General features: G+C 32.7%; 1 protein-coding gene across 2 annotated transcripts; it reads left to right on the top strand.

The window, feature by feature from the left end:
- Positions 1–4,483: 4,483 nt before the first annotated feature.
- On the top strand, positions 4,484–21,270 carry LOC107446543 (glucose-6-phosphate exchanger SLC37A2). Of its 2 annotated transcripts, XM_087163978.1 has the most exons (6): positions 4,484–4,623; positions 7,588–7,930; positions 10,583–10,856; positions 14,988–15,164; positions 17,730–18,073; positions 20,780–21,269. In XM_087163978.1, exons 2-6 carry the CDS (start codon positions 7,604–7,606, stop codon positions 21,152–21,154), a joined length of 1,497 nt encoding a protein of 498 aa, XP_087020104.1. In that variant the 5' UTR covers positions 4,484–4,623; positions 7,588–7,603; the 3' UTR covers positions 21,155–21,269. The 2 variants fall into 2 exon arrangements, with proteins under 2 accessions (XP_087020104.1, XP_042906379.3); XM_043050445.3 differs by lacking the exon at positions 14,988–15,164 and having other exon boundaries at positions 20,780–21,270.
- Positions 21,271–21,479: the final 209 nt, after the last annotated feature.

Raw genomic sequence — 21,479 nt, forward strand, 5'->3', positions numbered from 1 at the left:
TTCTACATTAGTTGAAAATGAAGTAATTGTAATGTTTATTTTATACTTCTTTGTATCAAATTTAAGGATGTATAGTGTGCATTTAATCTTTCAAATCTTCTCAGCTTGCTATTTGGAAAAATTCTTCGACTTTAATTTGGGGTACCTGATCGCCATGGAGATTAAACAAGCGTAGCTGGCTCCTAATATTAAAAAATATGAGAGCAAAAACCTATTACGATATTTTCATAACAAAACATGCTGGCTCCTAGAAAAGTTTCACTATAGTAGTCCCTTGATTTTAATGCAAATATTTAGTTTTATTGCTTAAAAAATTAAATAATTGCTCCACTTTTAAAGTTTTGAAGGGATCCTTAAGCCTATCCTTAAATATTAGTTTATTTTAAATGCTTAACCACAGACTAATAATGCTGGTGCTTATGCTTTATTTGCTTGTAATAAATTCAAAATTGATCATTTTCAGTGATCATTGCTTGATCAAAGCTGAAAGATTAGCTTTTTGTCTTTGTTTTTCAGCCACTGTTCAAAATTAGTGTGCTAGGGCTAAAAATTTGCATATAATTACGTCCTGAAATATCTAAAAAATATTGAATTTTTCTTTTTAAAACTTGTTTATTAAAATAGTTTTAAAATGTATCCTTCTCTCTATATCAGAGATGATTGTGCTCCGGAAAAAATTCGGATTTTTCGGTAAACGCGATCCGGAAGTTTCCGGAAATCCGAGGTCCAAAAGTTTCAAGAAATTATTGATCACATTTATGTATTAAAAAACATTTATGTTTTATTTAGAAATAATAGAACTCGAATTTGTACTTGGCATCTCTTTCATTTGGAAATATTTTTTCTAGTAGAATAATAAATGTGATTAGGGATAAAAGTAAATGTATGCATAATTATTCATTTAAATTATGCTGCATATAATTTATTTAGAATTTCATGTTTTGAAAATATCAATGATTTAAATTTATAAAGACGTTAATTTTTTGCAATACGTAATTAATGATTTTATTGGAGAAATTTTCAGGATTTTTGAGTTGGGCTCACAATCACCCCTGCTATATATAAATTGATTGCAAAGAGATTATGTTCGCTCATAATCGTGATTTGTTATTATTTTGTAAACAAATACGCAGTGTGTACTGAAAATATTTTATATCATTGTTTTTAATACGAGTTAAGTTTAATAGCGTTTTAAGAATTACAATTTATTTTCAAATACAAGAAAGTACAATTTATTTTAATAATTTTAGTTTGTTGTATCTTAAACGACGTTATTAAGATTTGTTTCTAATTGCCTTTTAAGCGTTATTTGTGAACAGATATTGATTTTAAAGTTATTATTTTTTTTGCAAGTTTTATATTTAGGTTTCTATCTCTGAAAAGTTTTCTACTCAGAAAAGTTTTAGTTTTCATACTCTAGTGTTTATTTACACTATGAAGTTACAAATGTATTTTTGCATTGACGTTTGCTTTCATCGCCGAATTTTTAAAATGACGTGCAAATTAAAATTCCAAGAAAAGAATTAACGAATTTTTGTTGCAAGTTTATCTATCTATAATAATGACAGTGGTATACATTTGCTCAAATTCATAATAATTGTAGTTATTGCCGTACACGCTTTTTCCCCCTAACGCATTATTACGAATTTAAATGGATATGTCAGGTATATATTTTGGTGCGATTGTTTGCATTTCATTGAAATATTGCACTGTGCGATTTTGCTTTATATAAGAGAACTTTTTTTTCGACCTTAGAACCTCAAAACAAACTTTAAGAATCAGTGAAAAAATAAAGTTTGTATTGAATATATATATAAAAAATGAAAATTGAATATATGTATCAAGATTCAAGACGCTATTGTTATACGCTGCCCTTATTGCTGAGAAAGTTCAAGCGTTACTCAAAAGCTAATTTTGTAAATGTTGTCTGTGATTGTTTTCCATTTGAGATGTGATAAAAAACATGCTTTTCTTAGCCAAGTTTTAAAATATTTTGGACTCTCTCAATTTAGTCTTAAGTTTTTTTTTGTGATCAAAGATGTAAATTTTAAAAATTTTCAAAGCAGCTTAAATTAAAAATAAAACAAATTTTAATCTTCAAGCTCAAAAATGTAAAGTAAGAGTAATAAAAATCATAATTAAATTTTACCTCCAGAATCTACTTGAGTAACCTAAATATTAGTCTGAAAATTGAAAATCTGTTTTTTAATAATTAAAATTAAGGTTTTCTGTTAAATTTCTGCAGACTTGAATGTTATATGTCATTATATATAATTTTATTTTACTTTTGACGTATTTAAAATTTGACATTTTTATTATTTGATTATTTTAATTTTGACACTTTTGTTTTACTTTACATTTGCTTTATATTTTTTTAAGACTAAAATTTGTTTTTGTATATACACTTTTAGAAAAATGAAAATTTATGTTTTTGACCGCAATTTTTTTTTTCTTTTTCAGAAATTTTTTTAAAATATAAAATCTTTACATACCATTAACACATCTTCACACTCATTGCTAAGCATAGTATTTTTTTTTCTCTAAAAAAGCAAAGAAAATAGAACAAAAATGATAGATTTTCCCTGATATTCATTCTTATTCATTCCGCCTTTCAGGAAATTAATATTTTTAAAGCAAGATTCTAAAAATCAAAATGACTCAGCTTTTTTTAATTAGTATTGAAAAAGTTGGATATTTTTTGACTTCTGCTTCAAATTATAAAATCTTTTATAGTTTATATCACAAATTGTTTATTTATCATTTCATAACATGTTGATTGTTGAAAATCTTTTCCTACTCTTGTAATGAATAAACTATTTTCTTATAGAAAACTGATTGTGTCTGTTGTTTTATTCGAAGGAGATTAAAATTGAATCCTTTGATTGTAGAAGAAATAGATAATGGGGAAATATGAAATATATTTAGTTCAACGCATGAGAAATTAGACAGGTGTGTTTTCTTATTTCTTGATGGGGAAATTTTTGAAAAAGTGGAATTTACAATATTAAATTAGGGTTTTTTAAAGTTTTTAGAATTGGTTACGAATTTTTTTTATCAAGAGATTTATTTCAAATACGAGGACGCTTTGGAAAGTTTCTGTCTTGAAATAAAAACTCCATATAGATTCAACAATTTTTTATTTTCATATAAAAGGTGCAGTTGCCCACAGTTTTTCACCATAATAGAGGATAATGTCTGTTTGTTTTGAACTTTTCATTTCTGCCTAACTCCTAATCGGTTTTACTTGATTGAAAACTTATTGAGTTTTCAATCAAGTATAAAGAAACCCCTTCTGAAATAAACAAATAAGAAATAACATAAAAGTTGACATGCTTCAAGCGCATAGCCAGATTATTAAAGCCTTTCTTTGAAAGCGCGAGAATAGAAATCTTTTTTGCTTTTGTGAGAAATATTCTCTGACGAGGCGTAAAAAGTTAAAGAGGCGAGTTTTTTATTGTAACGTCGGGCGCTGGGAAAAAGTACACAAAACTGAACAAAATGAAATTCAAAGGATAAGAAGGAACTTTATTGAACCATTCTATTCAGATGAATACGCTCCCAGAATCATAGATAGGCTTAAATTTCCTATCATTTGTACAGAATACTAGACCCCAAACCTTATCTTTCAAGATCTGGTGTACTCGGTACCCCAGAACGGTACTCGGTACCTCAGCCTCCGATTAGCTGGCGTTAATAGCACACACCATACCAATCAACCACCCATGTGCATCGTTCTGGCCTTGATAATAGCAAATATAGGAGGTCCAGTAGTCTGTTGTCATGTGATTTGTTGCCTGTAAGATGATCTATACCGAACCCTCGGACAGCTGTTATTGTCGTTTGAAGTTCTTTCCTCTCGCGAAATTTTTTTTGAGATAATCTCAGCCACATTCACTTGGACGATCTTTCTCATTCTGAATGATTCAATCTTAGTTGAAGGTATTCAAATGGATTTTCTGTTAGACGTATCACACTGTGGCCGCAATTAATTGTTTAAATTGATGCACACCGTGCAATGTCTTTGTCAGAAATACTGAACGAACGCCACCACGGTGTCTTACACCCTTTTTCACTAGCTGGCATGCTGAAACATTAAAGTGGACACTGTCAATTACTAAGTATTTTTTTATGTGTTCTAATTTTTAAAAATAAATCAATAGTGTGGTAACGTTGTGTGACAGTAATATAAAAATAAATTTGTTTATATATTTTTTACCATTTTATTTTATCAGATTCACTATGCAGTTTCTCAGCTTCTTGCATCCTCTGCGCACGTGCTCTCGACAAAATTTTTTTATAAATCTACTCTATGCTCTTACGCAGAGGACGCTGTAAGCCGAGACGTTGACGTCGGCTCTTACTGTGAACCCAACCTTACGCTTGCTATGAAATCTAGTAAAAGTTATTAATGTACCGGGTTATAATAAGCACAATTTTATTTTTCAGATTTCAGCAAGATTTTATTTATTTATGACCATGATCTCAAAACCGTCTCAAGAGCTTATTTTGTAAACAACTTTACAGAAAAAAGCTACAGTATTGTTAAATTAACCTTAAAAAAGGTTAAGTACTTTAAAGACATTCGTTAAATACATTTTAACTTTAAGCTATTTGAAACATTTTGTAAGTTTTTCTTTTTGTACAATTGTTTTTAATGTCAGTTCAATTACAGATTTCCCTGAGAAAATGTTGAGTTATGTGATTGTTTTTTAGTTGTTGTTTATTTTCATATTTATATTCATAGACATGCTTTCATATCGCCAAATATTAAAGAGCCCCCCAATTCTACTCTTTAACCAATTTTTATATTTATATTTTGCATAGTTCTAATTTTTAATAATTGTGATAAATGACTAGTATTTTTGCACTAATGCCTTATTATTAATTTATGAGTAGTATTACTCACCTAAATATAAAGTCTCCTAAAGTTCTGCTAAGTGTTTTTGAAAGTTCTAGTACTGAGGATTCATGAACTTGCTAAGTGAAAACAAGAAATACAAGTTAATTATTTTTATGCTAATAGCTTAAAGCAATTTTAACATAACACAGAAAAGAATAATAATGAATTTTTAAAATCTTTGTTTATAGTAAATCCTTGTATTGCTATTTTGTTGCAGATAAAGTGGAAGTCGTATGTTCGTATGTTTAGAAAAGCGAGAGGAATTTCTCGTAAAATTGTTGCAGTGCCAAATATTAAGTAATCTAATGCTTCAGTTTCGGTTTGATAGGAATTTTATCTATTGAAACTTTCGACATGAATTCGTGAAAAATTTAAAGATTCAGAGCAACGTCGTCAAAGACATTGTAGCGTTTCTACCAATACAATTATTCAATTCCTATTCACTAGTATGTAAGACATGTTAACTAACTTATTAGTATGTTGGGGTACCTTTTCATAGATGAAGGTTGACATTGTCGATAACACCAGCCCCCACATTGGCGACCTGCGGTCATGATCTGAACTCGCCTACTTCGATAGATGGTCCGTTTTGAACAGTTGACTTGTTATTTGTGACTCCGTCATTGTCCTAATCACGGTATTGCTACTCAGTCTCGATCACACACAACGTCGGCCTATATACACACTAGTAGTATTGTCAACACAAGTGCAACCACGACTGAAAACTTATTTATAGATCTCTAGATCAGCACTCAAAGTCCGGTGATTTTAATACAACTCTCCTGATTGCTCCTCACAAAATAGCAATTAAACAACTAGGTATATCCGTTCATCAAATTCTATCACAGATAAAATTCTGGTGGGGGAGAACTGTAGCGGTTCTACCACTACGATTTTTCAATTCCATTTCACTAGTATATAAGGCATGTTAACTCTGTGTTGGGGTTCCTTTTTATAGACAAAGGTTGACACTGTCGATAACTTTCACCCACAACATTACTAGCGTGAATGCAGAGTCGTAAGGCGTTAAGTCACCTCATTGAACGAACTGCCTTCCTTAGGCGGGCAATTAATAAAAGTGTTGCGAGCCCATGTGGCTATATCTTTTTTGCCAAAAATTAATTAATATTCTCCATAGAAAATTCCGATATTAACTCGAGAAAGATTTAAGGATTTAGAGCAATATAAGAAAAACCTCTAAAAAAAAGTAAAAAAACTCAGTGGCGCAACAGCGTAAAGAGGGCCAATGCCTTCTGTGCTTATCTCAGTTTTCTTGACCTTGGGTTCTGGGGTGCAGGAGCAGATGTTCCGGTTAGGTGATCAACCTAGCGCGAAACGCCCAGTGTTTAGTTCCCAAGCATGCTTGGTACTCATTAATCGACCCACTGAAGGGATGAAAGGTTGAGTCAACCTTGCCCGGCCCGAGGATCGAACCCAGGACTTGTGGCACGGGAGCGCGAAGCGCTACCAGAGCAATATAAGAAAAGAGGAAAAATAATGAAAATGCTGGGGGCCCATGTTGCTATGTCTTTTTAACCGAAAATTAAAATTTCTACAGCAATGGCATTTTATATTTCAGAGTAATTGCGATTCGTGGCACTCATTCAAAAAACAGAAGTGTGTTGTTGCGAAAACATATTTAAAGCAATGATGGACAAAACAGCAATGATGCATCACATTTCGGGATAATTAATGAAAGCAACAAGAAAACATGGATAGCCTACAATTGAATAAATGGTTCCCAAGGGAATATTTTAAGTGATTAAGTCGTGCGAAAGATGGGTATGTCTAGATCACGTAATTGTACGACTTTTTAGTCCTAGAATGTGAGCATAACGCTGTTGTTGATATTTATAAAAGGAATTGTTAATGACGAGCACTATCTACGACAAACAGTTATGAGCAAATGATGCAAAAGTTTTCGTGCAAGATAAATATCAATAAATGTACCAAGATCAGAGCAAGCAAACACTATAATTTCTATTAGTTCAGTAATGCTGTTAATGCAAATTTTAAGGTAATCATAGAGTTACGATTCATGATATCTGTGCAGCATTTTATGAGCATGGGAACTGGGAAATCACCTTGGGCAGATAAAATTCGCACTACTCCTATGCTAGTTGTTCTGTTCTAGGCACATCCATCTTTAGCAGGACTTTATATTTACTTTAAATGCTCTTATGCGAATCGGTTAATCTACACGCAAACTTCCAGGCATTCTCCCAACCTTCCTTTATCACCCAAAATGTTAACACTGCTATCGTTACTGTATTTCTGAAGCTATCGCAGACTTATCATTTGAGCAATCATAACAGTTTTAATTTTTACATACTTTCAGAAACTCTGAGTTTGTTTATGCCACTCCAACTTTTTTTAGTATTATTATTGCACGACACAAACAAGTTAAACAAAACAAAAGGAAATGTAATAAAAATTAAGTAAAATGAGCTAAAATACATAAAATTGCTTAATTCTCTAAATAATAATTTTATAGGCACAAAAAGGAGAATCGATTTTCTCCAGTCCTTGGAGTTGAGGTTTGTTCATTGTGTCTGTATGTTTTTACATTATTTTCTCCTCTATCTATTCCAATACTCAATAAACCTCCTACAATTGCTTAATTTTGTGTTTGTATTGCTATTTCTGAAATGTACACTTTTATTCTTTATTTTATTAATGTACACTAGACATTGTTGGCTCCAAATGGAAAAAGAAGAGATTGGTGGTATGCCTCCGTGCATTCGACTTTTGGCACCTTATTTACCACGAGACAGGATCCGAAGGAATCGCTTCATCGGCATATTGACAATATGTCTAACTTTCACAGTACACATCTGCTTTGCCGCATCTCGCAAGCCTTTAACACTAGTGCAGATGAAAGTAACTGTAGAATGCAATTTGTCCGAAGTTACATATTCAAATTATTCTCACATCCCTGATTGGTGCTCAGGTGGATGGTGGAAAAATGCAGATCGTAGTGTGGAGCATATGATGGGAAATCTATTAACAGGATTTCTTCTTATTCGTGGCGTAAGTTACATTTTGAACAATTTTTTTTTATAAGTTCATAAATGAAGATCAAGGGGGAAGAACGGCTTATGTCCACGAACGCTGCTTTTGAGAAAACGAATTTTCAAGGTTTGAGAATTTTCAAGAGCGAGCATTCGATTGAAATCGTGAAAAAAAAACATACACGATTATCACAAGTCTTTATTTACATCCCTTAAAAATTTCAGTACAAAATTTTCAGTTTTTTATATTATTGAAAAAAAAAAACAACAACTGAAAATTGTGTAAGGAAGCGTTACCTCGAAATTCTCCCCCAATCAATGCTTAATCTCCCTGTCGAGTACTTCACTATACTTTTCTTTACTCTCTTTGTATACGCGTGGACAGAAGCTGGTTTCCTCCGTACGGCCCATCATCACTGTGTAACAACTCTCAGGGAGAACCATTTTTCCACGTTATTGATTTGTCAAAACTTAGAAATCCTCAGAATGCAACAGATGGTGATCCATTCGTCATTCCTTGCGAAAAACGAACTTAAAACCGTTCTTCCCTTTTGATCTTCAAATAGTTAAGAGGACTCTATATCACGGTAGAAACATTGAATGGCAAATTCTGCCCCCACCTCCATATGTACTTTATAAAAGTTTACAGAAAAGTGTAGTTCAGGTAAACCTAGAGTAAACCACTATCTTTGAAATACTGAAAAAATATTTTCAAAATACCAAAATGCAAGCAAAATACTGCAGGATTATTTTTCCATTGCCTAATCCTGAGTTATGCCACCATGATTTGTTTTCATTTTTAAATTATTTTTCAGCATTCGAAACTTCGTTCTTTTCTCATTTCACATGAAATCACTTTTCTCTAAACTTAAAATTTTTTTTAAATTACTCATGCAGGTGGAGGAGAATTTGTCATTAAGGGATTCTTCCGCAGTATAGCGTCCTCTTAGGTTTCGGTACGGTAAAGTAGTCATACTTCAAATTAAAAACTAATAAATGTTTTTAAACTATTACATATTACAAAAGCAAAAAAGAGACAAAGGAATAAATTAATTATTAAAACATTAAATCAAAATGGAAAAGCGCCTAAAGTAGCTAAAACCAAGCTTGCTTCATTTTAATTTCGAAATTCAAACAAGCATTAAAGCAGGAAAAATAAATAAAATAGAATCTATGTGTGTTTGTAAGACAGAACTTCTTCAGGGGACACACTGTCTACAAACACACAGGAGCCTTTCTGTTGTCAGTGGAAAAACCAAAACTGACAGTACCCCGAGGCCCAATAATGGATAGACAAATAAGAAAATCATTACCAGAAAAGCCCTGAAAAATAATGAACCACCAAACACACGAAGTAAGACTTCAAAGAAACGCCTGTCCCACAGTGGACTGATCGTTAAGACACGATTCCCAGCAGATCACCGAAGTCAAGCATCACTGACAGCTGTCAGTGTGCGGGTGGGTGACCACTTGGATCAGTCTGCGTAGGGACCGAGGGTGTGCGGTATTGGTCCTCGTTAAACTGTGCTACCGTAAAGTGCTCGACTTCGCGCGCAGGTCGTCGGGCTACCGAAGCGGGGGTGCCATCCCCTCCGCAGAGGATCAGAATTGTGATGGCATGTCTTCGGATCATCCTCCGGGATGTTTCCCAGACCGCCGCCAATAGCCCATTGTGCATTCTAACCCATGATCCGTCTACCATTAATGATAGTTTACGTCATCCGTCTACCATTAATAATAAATTACGTGTGGTAAGTGCGGGCCGAGAGCAGAATTCGTATTAATCATCCATCACTGGGATTTAAACCTGGATCTTCGCATTGGGAGGCGATTACTCTGTCCTCTGTCCATGATTCAGAAACGAACGAGATACAGAACTTAGGCCACCTACTCCTGATTTGTAAGCCTTAGGGCATACTCCTGCGACTCATGTAATATCAATTTTGAGCTTCGCTCAACATTTTGTATTTTTGAAACGTGTTTTAAATTGATTTTAGTAATTTAACCTGGCCTGGTGGCCGTTCGACTGCCGTCGATCCAGGCTGGTGCCGAGACTCGACGTCTCCGCTTCCACCCGGCCTCATCGCGCAGTGTGTTTCCCTTCCTTGCCTCCTTTGCCATCCGGCGCGACTTGTGGTGCTCCTTTTCGAGCGTTGCTCGGGGCCTTGTGCCTGAGAGTCCACCTTCTGCTTGGCCTCAAATACTTTGCGAGTTCTTTCGTAACGGCGAGACATCAAATTTCTCTGCGTATGAGCATATTTGCCTGGACCGCTTAAATCCAACTCCTTACTCTGTCCTTTGAACAACCACAGCTATTCCATCTTTATTTTCTATTTTTCGTTAATGTTTTATTTCGCAATTTACGTTTGATTTCTTCATTCACTTCTGGAAATCCTGAGAATGGGCTCCTGTTTCTAAGCGCTTGAAACATGTCGACTTTTGTTACGATCTCATATTTTTTTCTAAGCCAATGAAGTAATTAATCAAGTAAATTTTTCTGGTTCAGTTTTTTAAGATTGTTTATTTAACACTTCGGTTATTAGTATGCTAGTGTCATATGTGTTTATTAGGAAACTTGATATGGAAGCGGTATCAGTTCCGATTCAGTTTATTGAGATTGTTTATTTAACACTTCATTTATTAGTATGTTAGTGTCATATCTGTTTATTAGGTAACCTCATATGGAAGTGGTATTATTGCTGATATGATCAATCCAAGATATTTTCTTTCTGCTGGATGTTTTCTGACCGGAAGTTTTGCTATATTTTTGGGACTAGCTGAAAAATGGAATATTGCTAGTTACGAATACTTTGGTACAGTAATGGCTAATTTTGCCATTTTTCAGTCAATGGCTTGGCCAATTCTTCTGGCTTGTACAAATAACTGGTACGATGGTTTCCGCAGAGGACTTTTTTACGGTATTTGGAACATCAGTAATTATGTAGGTACGTAATATTATTTGCTAAAACTAATATTTTGCGCTAAGTAATATTATTTGCTTTTGCTTGTGCTTTATTTACAAAAAAAAATTATGTTATTGTTATTTATCGGTTAGCAAACCGGTATTTGATCGGTGTTAAAAGCAAATTGACTGTGTTATTGAGTTCATAAATAATAAAAAAGAAAGAAAAACGGTCCTTTCTGAATAACTTTAGATTTAGTGATCGGATTTGTTTATTCTGTAGATTTAGCTTCTTTAAATATGCTAATTAATCAGTGCAGACACGAAAACGTACCTTCTTTGAATAAACATGCAATTATTTTGACAGATTCAAATTTCTGACCCCTAAAGATATAGGGGGTAGCCGCAATTTAGGAAGGATAGTCTGAATATTTTGATTTTCGCAAACACTTGTAAAATTAAATTCAACTATAATTACGTGCAAAAAATAATTTTAATGATTATTTAGTAATTTTTTATTATTTTATTTAATAATAGTCAAAACAATTTTGAGTTGAAAGGTATACAAGTTTTAACATCATTTAAAAAAATGTAATTTCGCATGACAAAATACAAAATTTGCGCGAAATCGGTCGAATAGTTCCCGAGAAAACGAATTTAAAAAAACCCAATAAACTAGAATATTTTAGGTCATTCTTAGAAACATTAAGATTAAGTCCTAAAACGCAAAGATCCGATCCTTAGATCTAAAGTTATTCAGCGCAATTCGTTTTTTTTTCGCTCTGTACAATTTTTTAGTTATTAAAAGGCCTCGTATGCAAGTACTTTTGGTGATACTATGATATGGTCATTTTGATGAACAAGATTATGAGCTTCATACTCCGACTACACAGTTCTGTATATATATATATATATATATATATATATATATATATATATATATATATATATATATATATATATATATATATATATATATATATATATATATATATATATATATATATATATATATATATATAAAAGCGATTCTTTAGAAACATGACAATTCGGAACAAAAAATTTCTTTAAATTTAAAATCTTCAAAATAATCTAATTTTTTTGTTTAATTATTAAGTTACATTTATTAAGATCTTACAGACAGCAGTGTAGTTTATTGACATTTACTCAAGAAAAGAAATAAAATAGAAATTCACCAAATTTTGAATGCCAGGAAAATGAAATATTATTCTAGAAGTTTAAAAAAAAACACTGTCATTTTAAGCTAATAGTAAGTAACTCAACTTAAGCCTTTGAGTTAGAGGGACCATGAATTGCTTAAATTAATTCTTTTATCTACTGTAGAAAGAATCAAAAATGTTTTTGTTGCTGATATACACAGAATTAAATTTTGATTACATTCCAGCATATTACAATCTTACATAAACTTGGTATTAGATAAATATTTGCTTTCTCTCTTTACATTCAACTGTTTAAAAAATTTTGTTTTAACTGTTTTAATGTCCTAGCATTCATAAGCCGGGAAAATGACAGCCCGGATAATGACAATTTGCCATTATATAACATTTAACTTTAATTTAACATTTCGGTCTGAAATGTTTACATTCCGCAGAAAACAGCAGGATTTCTTGAAATAACTCAGGTAAATCCATGTAGTTTATGTTATTATTGATTTCAAGAAGACAGGAAAATGACAACATAAAAACCTACTCACCTTGAAAAATTACTTGAAATAGGCTTTGAACCAGAAAGTTGGTTCTTTATTCATGCAATAAGACATGTTCAGATAGGATGGTATTCTAATCTATATATCAACATAATATATTGATTGCTGGTGCTATCTATTTTGGTTATAAATCAATAAATAAAAGTAGCCTGGAGAATGACAGATTTTCTTGTGACAAACAAATTATTGACAGAAAAAATTACTTTCAACTAAGTTTTTGTAAATAATACCCTCTGCATAGATTCTAGAAATGCTTACAACGGTTGAGATAAAAAAAATTAGATATTGATAAATTTATGGGAAGTTTTGAAGCTAGTTATTATGGGATAGATTGTTTGTGACGTACCAGGAAAATGAGATTTTGAAATTCAATTAAACTTTTTAAATATACAAAACTGTAAATGCTAGTACAAGGTCATTTTTAAATGCTAACAGCAATTCTATTTATTAAAATTTTAAAAAAAAGTTTTTTAGTAGTATAGTATTAGATCTTGAAGCAAAAGACTGTAAGTTGTCATATTTCGTGAGAATCACCCATATACAGGATGATTCTAAAAAGATGGGCAAAATTTTAGAAAGTGATAGTACACACCCAAGCAAACAATTTTTATCAAAGAATGCATGGTCGAAAACAAAACGTAAAACCGCTAGAGGGCGTCAAAGTTTATGTTCTTATATGAGGCAAAAGCACACAAAGAATGATGAAGTTAAGTTATAAAAGCAAATTAAATGGCATGTGATTACAATAAGTGTTCAAAACAGTGGCCGGCAGCGGCAATGCACGCAGTACAACGGTAAAGAAAAGGTAGACGAACATTCTCAAACACACCAGGCATATCAGGAACTTTCTCTGCAGCGGCCGAAAGCTCTGCTACCAGTTCTTCTGCAGATTCAATGGAAGTCTAATACATAAGAGCCTCCAGTTGTCCCCACAAAAAGAAATCCAGACATGCAAGATCTGGCGAGCACGGCAGCCAAGCTAGGATCACCTCGCCTAGAGAGCCTAGAGTAAAAGAGAGTGGACAAGGGAGAAACGATTCCTGATTGGTGGACAGAAAAACTTTACCGCCGGAGGCGAGAGTGGAAAATTCGCCATTGGAATTACACGGAGTGAAAATTATCTGACTCAAAACAATTATGTTCTGTATTAATAAATGCATGTAATAAGTTCATTACTTACTTTTTTTCAATAAGAAACTTCACAGTTACAGTAAATGTTAAAATTATGGCTGAAAATTTGGATAGTTGTTAGTTATTAGAATTTATCCTTATTATCACTTACTTGCGTGCATATAAAGTTATGTTTATCTCATTGTAAAGAGAACAAGGTGATGAAATAACTAATGGTTAGATAAGAATAAATGTATTTACTTTTAATGCACATAATTTCTATCTAAATTACTTATAAATTTTAAGATTTGAGCATCTTTTTATCAAAACTTCAGAAGTGCAGAGTTTGGCGATATTACTTTGACATGTTGGCGCGTTACAATGTTCATGTTACAATGTTATAATGCGCGTTACAAAGTAGTATTTGTTTACTTTTCGTTACCAACTGTATAAAATGCTAGTTTGTTTTAAATTTCAACTAATTATGGAAATTTTTGTTTACATTTTGTTGAAATAAACAATACCTTTTCAGGTGAATATGCGATAATTTTTTCCTGAAAAAGTTATAAATAATAATAAGTTATATAATTTGCATTATTAATTATTATTTCTGAAATAAATGGCATAATCATTATTAATTTTTATATTTTATTTAAGGCATTTATTAAAAGCTGAAGTCTTTTCATTAGTCTTTTTTTTTTTTCATTGACGTTAATTTTTTAACAATTTCAGATGCTAGACAATGTTTCTTAAAAAATCTGTAATATCATGTGCTTTCCAATCTTAAATTTTATATTATTGATACTTTAGTATATACTCTTAGAATAACAGAACCTTCAGAATAACTCCAAATGAGCGAGTGGCGCCAATTTCGGTGTATCATCTGGCAACCCCCTTGGACAAAAATCTGACGGCAGCGCATGCGCTCTTGAATATTGTCATCACTCTTTTCAATACAGGCACTCTAACCTCGCCCAATTCATTGGTTTGGAAAGGTTACGTCCAGATACTTTCGCACTTCTCGTACGTAATGAGCTGGTGTTACGTTCTGCTGGAACTAAATGCATCGTTTGCATCAAACAACTTTCCAAATGAGCCAGCACCTTTTCGTTTTGTTTTCGACCATGCATTCTTTGATAATAATTGTTTGCTTGGGTGTGTACTATCACTTCCTAAAATTTTGCTCAACTTTTTAGAAATACCCTGTATATATATATATATATATATATATATATATATATATATATATATATATATATATATATATATATATATATATATATATATATATATATATATATATATATATATATATATATATATATATTAATTTCTTAGGAAGTCTGTTGGGAGCTTTGGTTACGTTTGTTTTTATTGATGACAGATGGGGCTGGTGTTTCTTTGTCCCCGCTATAGTTCTATTTGCTGTAGGATTAGTCTGTTGGTCACTTCTGGTTGTGCATCCATCGGATCTTAAAGCTCTTGACAATGAAAAGAAAAAAGACCAATACGTAGGTAAGAGTACATTATAGAAATACAGAATTACCGCACATGCAACAGCAAGTAATACCTGGAATAGAAGAAATATATATATATATAAATATTTTTATTTTATTTACAAATGCTTGATGTATGACCAACCTCTTTTGATTTCCATTGCAGCAAAGTAAGGGGCAATTCATTTGCGGAAAGAAAGGTATTACACAAATAGGAACTAATTTATCAGTTAAGTCCAAACAAATAAAACTTAACAATAAAATAAGGCAACGAGTCAAGGAGATAAACTATATAAAAGTTCCCTTGCCTCCCAATAAATAGATAGATGGATTAAATAGTATCTTTCTTCAGAGCTTTGCTCATAGAGGCAATGACCCTTTTGCTGCACGATGAATATCTATTCTGAATTGAAATTCGTTTTGTACATTTTATATATTCACACCATTAATTCATCCTTATTTTGAAGTGTTTTAATGTTTTAGGCATACAAAATTCAGTCATTACCCAATATAAGGAATATTATCTGTTTGATAATTTGCAAATTTACCTTTAGTGACCACCTCTAAGTAACGGTTTCCTATTCAGTGTCAAAAAATACGACCTTAAAAGACAATATATATATATATATATATATATATTGGCCCAAGGCCTACTGTGCCCATCTCAGTTTTCTTGACCTTGGGCTCTGGGTTCCGGTTAGGTGGTCAGCCGAACGAGGAACCCCCAGTGTTTAGTTCCCAAGAATGCTTGATACTCATTTATCGACCCACTGAAGGGATGAAAGGCTGAGTCAACTTTACCCGGCCCGAGGATCGAACCCAGGACCTGTGGCACGGGAGTGAGAAGCGCTACAACTCAGTCATCGGGCGTCTTTTAAATTATTTCTTTGATAATAAAGCTGACATCTTTTGAAAATTGTTCAATTTAAAATAAAAGTATTTCGGCTAGAAATTTGGTTAATACATAGTTTAAGACTAAATTAGGTGTTGGAATTGAAGGAGGGGTTGAAGAATTGGATTAATTTAATGCAATTTGCTTGGTTGCCGTTAAACTCTATGTGCACACTATAATTTTCCAAAGGTGACCAAACTGGTAGTTGAAAGCAGCTTATAAAAAATAAATTTAACAAAGAAATGTGTAACGATAATATTGACTAGAGAAAGGAATATTCATTAACGGTTTTAAAATTGGTGGCATTATGCGGTGTTAAATATTTTTTTAGTGGAAGTAACAGAATTAAGTGTACGCTGTTCACTGGGAAAAATTATCAATGGTGAATTCGGCTTCCCTTTCATTGGTGATTTGAAAATATGTGAATTACAGATTAGATGTTTGTTATCTAACGTACATTTTTGATTGCAGATCAGATGTTTTTTGATCTAATGTAAAGGGTTACATATGGAACATTTGCATTTGAAAAAAGTTTGGTAAATTTCCTCAAATTACGTAGTTTTGCAAGGGGATTCGTCTCTAATACTGCACAAATGTTTAGTTTTTGCAGTTTTTTTTTTGTCATCGATGGCTTCTAACAGCGTCTTTTTAAGTAATCTCATAAAACCATTAATGGCTAAGTAAAACAATTTGCCATATGTGGAACTGCATATATGAACAACCACTGCCGCATTGCCGGGAACACTGAAGGAATTTTAATAAGCGCCAGTGGCAGTGTGAAACTACAACATATGGGGTACGAATTTGATTGACGCTTAGCATATAGGGTCACACGTCAAAAATTTGCTACTGAAGAAAAACAAAACAGATATACATATTTTTTAATTTATGTGAATCATTTATCGTAATGTTTTTTTTATATTCGTTTTTGAACAGCCGACCTCATTTTGTGTTTACGAGAACAAATGTCCAACTCCGTAGCCTTGTCATTTTTAACCAATCAAGGATACTCCTGGATCAGTACCCCCAGAGGTGTTGATTTGTTATGTTAACATGGAGGACTTTGCGACTAGACAGATTTAGCGTGCATCAGTCACCATTTACTACCCGGGAAGTCTTCAGCCGGCGGGGATCGAACCCACAAACTCTTGGACATGGGCCCAGTGCCCTACCAACCAGGCTATCCCTTCCCCTATCGTAATGTTTTTATAACCGTCGTTGAACAGCCGACCCAATTTTTGGGTTTACGACTACTAATGTTCAACTCTGTAGACTTGTAATTTTGAATTCAATCCAGAAGACAAGGGAACTCCTGGATCAAGTATTGGGAGAAATTTGCCTTCGTGGAGGACATTTTGAGGGAACTTACCCGCATTTTCGTTACACGGAGAGAAAGACCACGAGACCCTCCCACAGTTAGCCTGACAGCAAGGGGACTCTAACCCATGATCCGTCTACCACTGAGGATATTTCACGTCAGCATTGTGGTCTGTGGAAGCCGGATGCTCAATTCGTATCGACCAGCCATTGCCGGGATCGAACCCCGGTTCACCTCATTGGAAAGAGAACGCTCTATTCCCTGATCCATCGCGGCTTCTATCGTAATGTTTGTAATAATTTCGAATATATACATATATTTACATTCGTCCTAATCGTGTGTCATAGTAAAATATATGTTTATTAAATTTCCAGACAGCGAAATGGAATTACCGAGATGGTTGGATCCTTCACGTGGTATTAACTTCATGCAGGCCGTTAGAATTCCTGGCGTTATTGAGTTCAGTTTGTGCTCCTTCTTCTGCGGAGTGACCAGTTACTTTTTTTCTTATGTGTTTCATTGCTATAATCTTGAAGATTTGGAAAAAATCCCATCTGTGAGTGCATTTTATGCAATGTCTTTTATCACTGGAGCCATAACAGGAGGTTTAATAGTTGGCGTTCTAAAAGATATGTTTCAAAAGAGTGCTCTTTTATGTATATGTATCTTGGTCATTTCTGTTCCAGTGATCTATTTACAACTCTTATTTCTGAACTGTGTAAGTACGATTTAACTTTTTTTTAGAATTTTTACTGGGTATGATTTGGCGTTTTATAGAATACTTTTTGTTGAATCCGGGTTTGCCCACAGAACGCAAGCGCAATATTAATTTAATGATCTCTATGAATTCATAATTCTTTAACGTATTTAACTACGTCCATATTTTGATATTTAATAATTTGAATATCTCTAGAAAGAGAGTTTCAGAGAATGTACTTTTTTGTATCTGATTTCCTTAATTTAAAATATCGATACACCGAATAAAATAGAACTTAACTCTAATGACTTTTATACAATTAGTTAGAATTTCATGCCCTGAAGTGTTATGACAATGTCTCATTGAAATCTTTTATATTGAGCATAACAAGGAAGTTTAACCTTGGTGGAATAGTATTCTTAGTGGAAAACATTATGCAAAACGGATTATGCATTTTTTCCTATGCAAAAACACACTTTTTCTGAGATAAGCATACAAATTTTTTTCTTCATTTCATTGAATTAACTTTGAAGAAATCCCCCACGTGAAACATTTTCAGAAAATTCTAACTACTAGGGGGATCTATAGAAATAAATTAACATTTTACATAAAAAATGTGAAGTCTCCAATTTTTGGCATTGGTAGAAAAAGATTACTTAAAGCAACTCTTAGGAAGCATGGCGCGTTTCTGGGCATGCAAATCACAACTTCCATCAACCTTTAAATTTTCTCTGATCACCTATTAGTGTGCTACAACCCAAGGAAAAAGAATATTTCTTAGAATTAACATTGTGATTATTGTTGTAATGCAAGCTGAAGACAATATTGTTATTTTTTGAATCTTTTAAAAGCCGCAATATCTAGTTAACTATAATACAGTCAGCTACTTTAATTGGCTTACTTTTTTTAAAATTAATTAATTTTTTTGTCAGCTCCATTTAATCAAAAATTAGTTTTATCGGGAGCTTATTACCATTTCAATTTATAGTTTATCAATGATTTCTCTTGTATTAGGTTTTCACAATTAAAATCAATGTTGCTAGTTTCTGTTATAAGGGGGGTGTAATGTCATCAAACTACATGTTTACTTTGTTGATATTTATGTTCTGAAAACTAGTCTTTATAAATTTAGATCTCTATATTTAGCGGAAATTTATTTATTATTTTTTTTAAATTAAAGCTATTACAAATTAACGGAGAAAAATTGCTTAATTGTGGAGAAACTTAACTATCACGTGTTGGCCTAGATCTTGAGTTAACATTATTTTCAATAATATATACCAGTTGAATACAGTAGGCTCATTTTTAAACGAGTTGAGCGAATTAAATGTGTTTCGTATACAAACATATTTAACTGTTCAGAACATCAGTATTCGAAGCAATGTTTGGATTCTTTTTGAGGTTAATCGTCACAAAATGAATAACGTGCAGCTATTTATGAAATAACAGCATAAACATCCATTTCAATAAGTTACCTTGCTTTTCAGGCTTTCAAGTAATTCGGGTTAGGATAAAATATCAACATAGATCCTATTTTTAACAATTTTATGACATAATGTTTTTATGCTAAAGTGTTACAAAAGTTTATATAGTTTTTATGGTAGAAAAAAAATAGTACAATAAATGATAGCATGATAATGAGTCATCAGTTAGATTCACCAACTAGTATTTTCTTATGAAAATTTTTTTTTACAGTGAATTCTTTATCATAAAAGTTAAAAAAAACTTTATTTTACTTCAAAACTAATGTATTAATTCGGTCCGTTTTTTTTTGTGATCAAAAATGCATTTATTTCAGAACAAAATGAGTGAACAGATTAATCAAAGTATTATCTATCGCTGGGTACTTCTATTTCCCGTCTCTCAGGCAATTTTAGAATTCCATCGAAAAAATGTCTCGTCTTTTGAGGCGATCCAAGTTAGGAGCCAATTTTCGATTTCTGCGAAAGAAGTGAACTGGTGAGCTGCAAAATCATGCTGTATCTGTCGGAACAACCAGTAATCAGAAGGAGCAATGTCCAGTGAATAGAGCGGGTGCGGTAAAATATCCCATTTGAGCGTTTCCAAATAATTTTTCACGACTTTTGAGACATCAGACTGACCGTTATTATGCAGAAGAATAACTTTGTCATATCTTTGCTCGTATTCCGCCCTTTTTTCTCGTAATGCACGGCTCAAATGAATCAATTGTAGCCTATACCGATCGCAAGTAATGGAATCACCAGGTTGTAGCAGCTCATAGTATACAAAAATATTCACCATTTATTATTTACCATTTACCATTCTTCATTCACCATTCACTATTCTTGAAACGTCGAAACCGTTCCCTACATGATTTATCAGTTGGAGCATTGTCAACATAAACTTCTACAAGCAATCGATGCTCTTCAACTGCACTTTTCTTCCAATTGAAGCAGAAACATAAAACCTCCCGCAAATGGTGCTTCATTACCGCAAAATTTGACATATTCAACAAAGCAAAAAACTGGGTTTTTGTATGAAATCAAAACGATATAAAATGAATATTATTGACAGATGTTTAACCTCTCTGAAACCACCGAAGCCAGCTGTCACTATATAACATTCATAACAGCAGAGCTTATTTTAAAAAACGGACCGAACTAATTTGTACACCCAATAGCATTTTTTCCTTACATGATACTATTCTCGATATTATTAAATACCTTACAGTCGTGTAATAATGAATTCAACTTATTTTTGTTGCAGACTCACGGAGTTTTTGCAGTTATCCTCCATTTTGTTCTCGGTCTTTTTGTGGAAGCACCATACATTCTATTAAAATTATCTGTTTCTGCAGACTTAGGCACACATAGAATGATAAAGAGGGGTGTTCGTGGATTGTCGACTGTTGCTGGAATTGTGGAAGGGGCAGCACTTATTGGAAGCAGTTTAGCACCTATAATTTATATTCACGTTGTTAAATTCAATTACAGAAATGCTTTGCTGATCATGCCTGCATTTCAGATACTTGCTGCTTTATGTCTTTTGCGTATGGCCATTGCAGATTACAAAAAGAATATTGCTCGAGTTTCTCTGTCTGATTATCTTAAAACCACGCCTCGCTCTCTCAGTTATGTTTGACTATTGAACTGGAAAGACAGATTTAGAGCAATGAGGTTCATTTTGCACTTTTTATCCTTTGTCATTATGTCTAAGAATAAAACAAATAAATACAAATTGCTATGTGATTATATTTAGAGTTGTAAGGTTAAGTTTCCCACTATAAAAGAACACATGCTAAATTGTCACCATGTTTAGCCAAATTGGTGAAAACTAAATGAAGTAAATTTTTGTACACATAAATAATGTTGCATACCTGCCAACTTTTAATCCCTTCCATTATGATTTTTCCCAGTGGTAGTAAAATAGAATTAAAATTTCAAAATTTCAATATACGTAATAATTG

The sequence above is a fragment of the Parasteatoda tepidariorum genome, chromosome 5 (genome assembly GCF_982258835.1).
Source record: "Parasteatoda tepidariorum strain Cologne lab strain chromosome 5, Ptep-v5.0, whole genome shotgun sequence".
Taxonomy (NCBI): domain Eukaryota; kingdom Metazoa; phylum Arthropoda; class Arachnida; order Araneae; family Theridiidae; genus Parasteatoda; species Parasteatoda tepidariorum.